This window comes from Mycetomoellerius zeteki, unplaced genomic scaffold, assembly GCF_001594055.1.
Source record: "Mycetomoellerius zeteki isolate Tzet28-1 unplaced genomic scaffold, Tzet1.0 scaffold12, whole genome shotgun sequence".
Classification (NCBI taxonomy): Eukaryota; Metazoa; Arthropoda; class Insecta; order Hymenoptera; family Formicidae; genus Mycetomoellerius; species Mycetomoellerius zeteki.
This window is the reverse complement of record NW_017256126.1, coordinates 390,973-401,909: the sequence shown is the minus strand read 5'-3', so window position 1 is coordinate 401,909 and position 10,937 is coordinate 390,973. Positions and strand designations below refer to the sequence as shown.

Genomic DNA, 10,937 nt, shown 5'->3' with positions numbered 1-10,937 from the left:
CGACTAAAGCAATTAAAAAAATAAAAAATGCAAAAGATGAAAATCAAAGTAAAAATTTTATATTTCAAAATTGTACACATAAAAACAAAAATAGATATAATGCTAAAACTTGATTGAAAATTAATTAATCATTGATTGATTAATCATGTCTTAAAATTTTAAGTACATTGATTAAGTACATTGAAGAGTGGAATTTACCTGATGGTGTTGCTGTTGCTGTTGCTGCATATACAACGTGTGCTGCTGCATAAAGGATTGCAGTTGCGTGGGGCTGAGTATGTGTTGCTGCAGCAGTTGTTGCATCTGATGGAGGCCGCTCGCCGAGCTGAGCATCATCTGCGAGGGGGTCTGCGACGGCGGAGGCCCTGGCGGGCCACCGGGTGGCGGACCCTGGGAAGGATTCGGTGGTGAACCCCTCTGTGGGGCTTGCGGGCTTTGATGCGGGCTAGGTTGGGGCCCCGGTGCCCCTGAGCTGGGCTGTTGCGACTGCTGCGTAATGATTGGCTGCTTTTGCTGGGTCATGGGTGCTGGTGTCACTGCGTGTCCGGCGGGACTGAGCTTCCCATTGCTTTGGTACTCGATAGTGAGATCCTGCTGCTGCTGTTGCTGCTGTTGATCAGCAACACCGCTGCCGCCGCCGGTCTCCGCTATATTACTTCTGCCGGAGTCGCGATTGCGGACCGTAGACAGACGATCCCTGTCGCGGCACTCGCGATCCCGCGACGAGAAGACGCTGTCGCGCGATTGCTGTTGCTGCTGCTTCAGGGCTGCAAACAGCGAAGTAGCCTGCAATATGAAAATGGAGATCGAGAGCTCGATCAAAGGCTGTTGCGAGCTGCCTTGTGGAGAAATCACAGTAACTCCGTGTGGTGAAACCAAAAATTTTAACTATACTACATGTTATAAATATTCAAATCCAAATCGGCCGGTATTTACGCAGCGGCAAATTTCGAGATAAGAAACGAGAGTTAAATGAGAAAGATAGCGCGAGAGACGTGGGACCATGAGGGAGCAAAAGAGCAGCTCCGGGCGGAATATTCATGATATAAATGCCACGTAATGTACATGCGTTAAACGTCTACCGTATTTTGAACAATATTGATCTTATCTAATAGTATTCGAGCGCGCGGGCCAGCCTCGACTGCTCCGTCATCATTGGCTGGCTCGAAGGAAAACTCGCTGTTGTCTGAATGACGTTGGTTAGAGTCTCCTCGGCTGTTTACACAGCGGGATTTGTTTTATTAAGTTCCATCATCAAGCAGATTGTCGAGTGTAAAGGCGGAATCGAGCTTCTCTTCTGCCCGCTTCTCGCGAGGGTCGAAACTTTCGAGCGCGTTCCAGATGTCTCGATAAGTTCATCATTATTATTGTGTTATTGTATGATATAATGGGGCACTTTTAGACAATGTTATCTGAGAAATTTATTGCCCTTTATTACCATAAGATGTATTTCATCGTAGAACTAACTAGCCTTTGCACTTCTGAAAGTTTAGCGACAATAATTAATAAATTTCCTAATATAAAAATAACAGCTCTTATTATAAAAAACGTTGTTCTTAAAATTTAATATTTTACATAAACATACAAAATATAACATAATTTATCTTAAAATTTAATATTTTTCATAAACATACAAAATATAATATAATTTAAAATTAACTTTTAAATTATTATTAAATAATTTAAACATACACACCAGATACAAAATGTCATCAAAATAATATAAGAATTTAATATACTTTGTGTGTGTGGCGAACCGTATCATTTTCCGATGAACTTTAAATAATTTAAATTTTATTGCACAATAAATAAATATTTGCTATAAGATATTATTATAAAAAAATATTTATCATAAAGTAAATTTCTAAGATTAAATTTCACTTGCTGTTAATTTGTATTAGTTTATTAAGTAATTTAAATTATTTTTGGCATTATATTATGTTATTTTGACGGTATGTTAAATAAGACACTATGTATTAATAACTTTTACCAATATAAATACTTTACTGCAGTATATGTGAAATATGTAACAGTATCTATCAATCGTGAACTAGAATGAAATAAATGAGTAAGCCACTTGTCTTATATAGGGTGTTCCGTAAAAATCGTAACAACGCTTAAGGAGACATATCTAAGATCATTTTGAGACAACGAAGCGATAATAATTTTTTAATATAGTATATATTAATAATTATATAGAAATATTAATAGTCTTCGCATGCATATCGTTATATTGATATTAACAATTGATATTGACAATTAGTTTTCATGTTTAGCACTTTATGTTGTACAACACCTGAATGCGCAAATTTTAAGCGATACGATTCATTAACTTTTAATTGCTTATAATTTAAAAACTATTATAGTCTCACGGTAAAAAGAAAGTAGCTGCCGTAACTAAAAACCGTGTGTGGTAACTAAACGATAGATGTAAAATATGGACAGCTAAGGCAAGAAATATAGGAATCATAGCAAATGTCTTTGCTAGCTATGATATGATAGTTTATTATACAGCAGCAACAACAAATCATTTCGCCGTAGTTTATAAAATAGTTACGGCAATAAATATACTTTAACAAATCAAAATTAGCTTTGGCAGGGCAAATTTTTTTCCATGCTTGATATTTTAGTATTAGAATTTTCGTCTTAAAATGATTTCAGGAATCTACTTTCAAGCGTTGTTACGGTCTTTACAGGACATTCTATACATCGCTCTATTTATTCATGTGTAAACAATTATTAAATATATATTACATCACGTACAACAACAAGCAAAATGATGTACAAGACACGTTCAGCTGAAAATATTTCCAATTCGAGTGTTCGATGGCCTTGCACTTCGTGCCTTCGTCAAGACCGAATTGCATAACAAACAATCATCACGCAACAAAGTAATTACTACAAACACACGTGTCTCGGAGACGCATCGCTTGTGCAAATATTTATCATCACAAGGATCCATTGAATAGCAAAACAGCTTGTTGAAGACGTTCGTGTGCGTTTTCCGCGATGTGTTTATTTCGCGAATATATTCTTTCGCTTTTTTTTTGCGTCTCTACACGACAAAACTTTTGTCGAGCTACTATCATTGAAATATCAAATGATGCAAAATTGCTGACTCTTCGTCAATTGTGTTCTAATCGACAAAAATAATCGTGCAATCACAACATGCGTAGCATAAATGTATTTATAATGAAATGTTGTTTATAACTGTATTGTCATAAAAATTCCGTGTTAAAGTGCAATAAAATTCCGTGTTAAAATGCAGTTGTTATCATGATTGATGGATGTAAAAAAGTGATGTAAAAACTAGTTAATAATCCACAAAAAATAATTTACGTAAGACTGCTGCTTTTCTAGCGGGCTACTATAGCTAAGCATAAAATCATTCTCATGTGAGATCAATTTGCGCTATTCTATTACTAATGATTGGCAGGGCTTATGCAATCCAGCCGACCAAAGCTTGGTCTTCTCGAATCAAACATCCTATCAGACACCGAAGACGTTGGAAGATAAATTTAAAATACATTTGCCTTTACACACGGGGCTACGAAACGATTGTCTCTCGGGCGGAAGGCCGTGTGTCTCTTGCAAATCCAGCATGCCGAGTCCTATGCTAATCTTATTTGTGTACGATTACGTATGTTTATAACATGCAAAGAAATTCCGCGGCGCGCGTTATCAGTGTTTAGTCAGGAGCGCCAGCGCGTGGCATTTCAGGCCAAAGTCTGCGAGGTAGAGGAAAGAAAGGAAAGGGAATAGAAAACGGCAGAGTCGGAGGTGGCAAAGGGAAACAGACATAAAGGCATTCACAGAATTTGGCGCGTGTGCATTTGGGACTGTAGCATTTCCGAATTTTGTTCTTTCCGTAAGCTATGAACCTCTACAGTTAACGTTTTCATTTTACGCAATCAAACAGCTCTGTATGTTATTCATACAATAGTTATTCGCTTATTCGTCTGATTATCTGATCATTACTAAACATGACGGTTAACATGTGGCAATACTTAGAATTTAAATTATCTGATATTGGCTTGTGAACAACATGAATAAATATGTATGCTGTCGTCATGCCACTTGTAAAAACAATGTTGCTTTTCCTAATTACAAACGTAACAATATTATGTATCAAGCAAATAAGTATTCTAAGTCTCTTTGCATGTATTTAAATAAACTTTTGAAGATTAGCATACGAGATATACAACTATTGCATAAATTGTCTGCAACTCTTATTATAAAGAGTGAAAGACCACGTGCACCTTCAGATTGCGAGCGACATCGTTTGCCCACAAAATTAATAAAATGTGACGATCAGCAGAACTGGTTTAATCCACTTCGGCTCATAGCGGTTCTTCGTAAAGGTCGACCTTTAATTCCTTAATTAATTCCAACCCCGCATCTCTCTCTTAATGAAGAAACGAAGAATCTTAAACCGAAAACCGCGACCACGCGGAAGGGATAACGATTCTCGTCGCGAAAACGTAAGAGTTTTCAGGGGGAAGCGGGCGGAGAGCAAAGGGGAAAAACGATGAAGTTCGACGTGTGTACACGAGGGGTGGGGAAGAGAGGCAAAGGAAAAAGATATAAGAGTACGAAAGAATGAAAGTATAAGGGCCGACGCTGAAGGGCCATCGACTACAGATAAGAGGGACTCCTAAGACTCTTTTAAGAAAAGGTTAAATAAAGGTCGGAGGCTGTACGCTTGTTGTTGGCTGTTCAGATTCCTTCGACCCCCGCCCACCCCTTTTGCGCCCCTTATTCCCTCACGGGTACCACGCGTAACCCCACTTATTTGAATCCCGGAAGGCTTCTTCGAGTTCAACCCCCTCACGCGGGCTCTCATATCTTTTATATATTAGAATTTTCACCAACGTTTCCTCGCAAAAGCTCCGCTCTGTTTACTGTTTGGATTTATTCCTTCGCTCCCCCGCTGCAGCAACCTCTCTTACTGAAACTCCCGTGGCTGTATATGAGTTCCTTATGTACATCCTCGCCGTGATACTTTCGGTTCTCCACGTTGCCAAAGTTTCTACTACGCCTCATCTGCTGGTATAAGAGTGCCGCCTTCGCAAAAATCTGCCAATGTTCAGGAGTTTAGGCAAATCTCTGACTCATCACTATTTTTGGCTAAATATTTAATAACTCAATTTTCGTAAATGTACTGAAAACGACTCTATATGTAAACTTCTACATATAAACTCATAAAATATAATTTCATTTTGTTTTCAACCGTGCAAATATATCAAAATGAGAAATGTAAAATTAAAATAACATTTCATAAAAGAATGCTATATGTAATTAAATGAAATTTTCTTTGAAAACATAATAATAAGATTTAAATCAAGTACTATATATTATTTGAATAATAATAAGATATGTGTCTAATTTAGAATTATTTATCAGTCTCTAATTGAAGTAATCGGTTCAATAATTTGTACCTAAAAAGAAGTTTTGAGATCTAACAAGAATCTCTAGAAAATCGCGCATTTTACATGAGAGAGAGAGAGAGAGAGAGAGAGAGAAACAAAAATTGAATACAACCACCTAATGATGTAATTGTCATGATTTAATAACGAACGATCAACGCCAATCGTTTTGTAATTGCTCACTAGGTGGAAAGGAGAATATCGATATCAGCCGATAGGCGGAAATGAATACAAAACGGGTATCGAAATTTCTGTTGTGTAGGCGATTGTTCGATAGCCGACGAACATCGGCCGTGTTTTAAACCGGTGCAGCGGTGGGATATCGTTAGATTTTAAACTCGTTACAGGCACGCTGTCAGGAGTGTTTATTCAGCGCGCTTTTCTGCATGTCGACGATGCGCGGACTAAGCTACGTGCGTCGAGTCTCGTTCGATGCTTCGTGTGTGCAGACTCGCTCGCGTTACAGATACTTTTACATGGGAAAAAAGCCAACGAAAAGAGTTGGACGTTTAAATTGATACCGCATCGACGATCTACTTGCACGATGAATTCAAATCAGATTCTATGTCGATTCTTTATTTGTATTTTGCATTCACCTGCCTATTTTACTTCACAGTTTTGATGTACGTAGCTCAGCCCGTCCAATTGATTACATGTAAATTTTTCAAATTTAATTTAGTCTGAAGGTCGATGTTTTAAACATATAAAAGTAGATTATTTGTACACAAACACGGAAAAATAGTTGTACCGAAGTATCTAAAAATTTAGTTATAAGATACAGGTCTAAAAATAACTTTGTTTAATTATAAAAATAATTATGTAAGACACTTAAGCTGATCGCTAGAATATTAAAATATTTTGCAGCATTGCTCATCATATTTGAGTTTTCTACATAATTATTTTGATGGTCTAATGAAATTATTTTCAGATTTGTATGCAATTAAATTTTTAAATATTCCAACCGTTTTTTCCGGTGAAGGTATTAGAAAGATGATAAAATAAATTTAATTTTTGTTTAAAAAATAATTTTCTTATGTAATATACTGTTATAGCAGATAAGAAATATAAAACGCGAATTTTTCTATTCTTTAATTAAATTAATTTATAGACGCTTGTATAACAATTATGTAAACTGAAAATATTTCTAGATCGTGTGATACAAAGTAAGACAGAGACCATCAAAATTATCATACATTATGTATGAGATGAGATTCAAAAGGTTTGCTTGATATTACAGTATGATACTAGGTTCTCTTAAGATACAAAAGAATAATGGAATTAAAAACCGGAAGACCGCATTCTCAACTGAGTTAACACCTGGTCCCTTTATTCGCTTTATCTGTCGAAATTCTCTTCTGGGTTTCAGTCGCAAGAGCAAAAAGGGAAAGTAGCGAAGGGCAAAACAAGGGTTGGTGAGGTGTCCCTATCTCTCGTTTCGTATTCACGCGATCGTGGGCCAATCAGAGGCGCGTCTCTTTACACCCGCCTCCTGTTGACGTTTGTCATAATATTTTAATATTAAATCGCGTTACGGGCAGTCATGCGCTCGCATAATCAGACGTTACTCACTGGCCCGAGTGTGTGTAAGAGTCTTACGAACGTGCGCGAGGGAGAGAGTGGAAGAAGGGAGGATGAGCGCAGACGCGACACGAGTATTCGACGTCCCCATCGTTTCGTGAGAAATGTGGAATACAAATTACCTTACAGATTCCAATCCCCTGTCGCTATCATTGCCAAGTTCGAAGAGAATGAGAATTTAGGAATAATAAATATCTGGGCACCACAGAAAACGTTTGCTAGAAGCGTTTAGTTTACGCGTAAGAGATGCAGACAATGGAAAAGATATTTAACGTAATATGTACCTATTTATTCTATTTCTTCTCTTCAAGAATTATATATATTATAAATAATTATATTTTTAAATATAAAGTTCACAAAAATAGCACCGTTGGTTGAATGAATTCGATTTATATAATTGGAAACGCTTTTCTAACAAAAGAGACCCTCCCCTCCCAGTCCGAATGAAACGTCCACAACTTCGCACTTCCCGTTCGCGCTGCAAATATGTCCGTCTCGGAGAAAATAATCGCGAGAGGTGAGTCGCGTTCAGCTAGAAACGTCACTTACGCCCTTTCGGCGAGCGAAGGGATATCCGCTGGTGACTTGACGTGACTTCTGAAAGGACGTGCAATATTGAAAGGAATTAACGATTCCGCGAGCGTCCGTTTTGGTCCGACGGTCCGACGAACGTTTCACGTGCTGCGGAAAAGAGAAAAGGGGCGGAATTGCCTGGGCGGTGGTACGGGTAGGTTTCCTGGGACGATTGACTAGCCATGGCGGATATTTGGAGAATGGCTAGGACCAAGCGGACGGAATGTCTCTGGTCTCAATCGTTAACGGGCTGTGTACATTATAGATGGCCCCGTGATTGGTTCGTCAGCCTCTCAAAAACTCGAACTCATCGCCGTCGACCTCTTCCGCCTTCTCTCCTCGCTCGCCCTTTCTCTCTCACTCCTCCACCGAGCCCTCAATGCCGGAGTTCCGGAGTTACCTGGTCGCCGCCACTCGTTTCGAAGGTTTATTTTAGTGCAGCGACGCGACCGAACGGATCACGATGACGATCCTGGACTTCTATCGGAGCTGATTCTCCCGACTGACAATGTAGAAGCGCCCCTTCCATTGATATCAATTAGTACGATTCGCTAACCTTCGTTCGCTAGGATTCCGTTCTCTTGCTGAGTTTGTTCATCGTCTGACGGTGTCTCGATCGTTACAAAAATTCTTGATTGAATTATCGTCATCGTTTGCAATCACCGAATTGCATGCGTCCAAATTTTGGACAGTATTACGATAAATGTTATCAATTATTCAGTCATGATCTTATATGGATATTGTCGGAACAGTGGAAAAAATAATTTCTTAATCTTTAGAGATTGAGAGTCTATTTTTAAATTCTTAAGTTTTTCCTTGAGCAATTAAGATTTATAATTCTTTGTTTCATTGTATTCCTTGCCTCAAAATATGATACTATTTCAGCATTAATGGCTTTCTCGTTCTAAAAGAATCTTCAAACATGATTTGCAATAATTAATGATAATGATATTTCAATAATGTTAATTGCTTCTTATGTAATGTTTATAATCTTATTTAAAGAATACCGTATTTGAAGACTCTGTTTAAATAGAAACAGTTTATAGTTATTTCTTCGTCTATCTCAACATATTCTCTATTTCTGGACAATTAATGGTGCAAATAATCATCTCGTCGGCTATCTGCAGGAAAATATTTACGTGAGTATTAAATATGTTTACGTTGCTCTTGACGTATTTTATAAATGAGGAAGGTCTTGTGTGAAAAAGAGTGGCCTTTCGGCGCTCACGGAATAACGTGACGGACGTGGCGCAAAGGAAGAAACAAAGATCGCTGGCATTATGCAAGGTAAACGTTGCCCATGGTATGCTCTCCCGTAGGTATCCGCTGTCTGTGTGTACAGGAATTAACGCATAGAGGTGTGGGACTGTCGCAGCTGGATAGGCGAGATACAGGAGATCGAGGCTGTCCAGAGAGATGGAACCGAAGAGACGAAGGGAGCGAGAAAGTGTGCGTGCGAACCCGTCCGCGAGAGCATAGGGCCGACATCGGCAGAGGGTGAGAAACGAGAACGGATGAACAGAGAAACCGGAACAGAGGGTGCATCGGAGAGAGTAATTTCGACATTCTGCGGGTTTGCTTACATCCATCGGTTCAGCGATTTCCGCGTACGCATTGTAAAATGTGCAACGTCGTACGTGTCGCCGCAGAGACAGTCTCCAATTTCTTCTCTCGTTTCGACAGAATACGTGCTTCCGGTTGGATACACCGGTACAGGCGATAAAGAAAAAGTTGAATAAAAAAATAAATATATATATAAAAGAAATTCTTCATACTTCACAACTTACATCTTATTTGTTGCCTTGATTAATTTATCGATTTATATTTAGCAAAATATTATAAAGAATATTTATCGGTAATTTACTATATGTTAAAAATTTCTATAATTACTTCAACTGCTTACTTTTAAAGAATTATTCCTTTTTAATTATTGATAATTTACAACTAGTGATTACGATTTAAAAAATACGTAAAATATTTCGTGAAACAATAGATAATTACGTAATCATAAATATGAAATAAATAAATCTGTTTAATTGTATATCGTCAAACTCGTAACAATAATTAGAAAATGAGAAGTATATAATCTATGAAGATAAAAATAAGAAAGTGAGAGAAAATTTTCCCTCTATTAGTAAAGTCAAATGTTGTTTATATATACAGGAAACAATCTGTTATTCCATTGAAACAATATTTAAAGTTTCTCTTCGAGAAAACAAGGAACTAGATGGATCCTTAGGCAATGGCCAGGTAATCTCTTCGCGTTGGAGAAGGTTGTGTTTTACTTTCATTCCGATTAATAATTCAGTATCAATTAGTGGCCGTTTGAATTATGAAGAGACCTTTCTTCGCTCCTGACTTTCCGGCTGGCGGATCTCGTGGCTTCCTTGCCAAAGGAACGAAGCAAAAAATACGGGGTCGACGGGATACCTTTGCGCTCAGATCTCGTATGGTATATTACACCCGCTCCGTTTTTTATTAAATTAAGTCAATTTCCGTAATAAGTACGCCAGCACATCTGAAGCATATGCTTTTACTTGATTAAGAGGTAATTATTCGAAATGTTTAAGGGTGTCAAGCTTTCGGTACTCTTCCAGCTATTTTTCTTGGAGATTTTCCAACTTGGACATAAAATCGAATCTAATAAGTTTATGTAAATTCCGCGTATCACAATAAACACGATAGTAAAATTGAACTGCATGTTGAGAGGAATTCGTAAAATCTGCGATAAAACGCGCTTCATGTTTTAAATACTCTTCACGTCTATTTTCCGAAAAAGGTAGCTCAAACACTGCCACGAAGGAACAACAATTTTCAGACTCCCGTTGTAGTTGTACAAACACCGTTAGACTTCTCCGTTACATCGAACGCGATATTGTAATATCGAGCAGCGGCAAACACGACTTCTATTAATTCCATTTTCGCAAAGATACAGTAGATTAACGAAGGATGGACGAGGGGTGGAGAACGAATAAGGGAGGAAGGAAGAGGTACATAGAGAGAGAAAGAGAGAGAGAGAGAGTGAAGAGGTTGCTGAAAGAACATGGTGGACCAGAGAGGCCGCTGGAAGCCCTCGCTGATGCAGTGGAGGAAAGGAAAGGCTGACGAAGGCAAAACCGCCCCTGAAAAGTCTCAGGGGTGGAAAAGACTGGGACGATGGTTACCGCCAAGTGGATGTAATTTTTCCGTTGTTTGATTTTCATTAACGACTTGTGGCCAACGCGGACTGGCAACAACGTGGCTCGAAGGCAGGGGAGGTCCAAGAAACGGGAAATTATGCTCCACCAAACAGATGTATCCTTTATTTCATTTTCTTCGGTGAATGTAGTCAGAGAAGTTTATTTCAGCCGCTAGAGGCGG

General features: G+C 38.3%; 1 protein-coding gene across 16 annotated transcripts in view; it reads right to left on the bottom strand.

Moving 5' to 3' along the window:
* The window catches only part of FoxP (forkhead box transcription factor P), a 309,626-nt gene that overhangs the window by 23,733 nt on the left and 274,956 nt on the right, over nt 1-10,937 (bottom strand). For all 16 annotated transcript variants that reach the window (XM_018461137.1, XM_018461138.1, XM_018461134.1 and 13 more), the window contains one exon: nt 191-786. In XM_018461137.1, the coding sequence (XP_018316639.1) occupies nt 191-786 (596 nt within the window). The remainder of the gene's footprint in view (nt 1-190; nt 787-10,937) is intronic.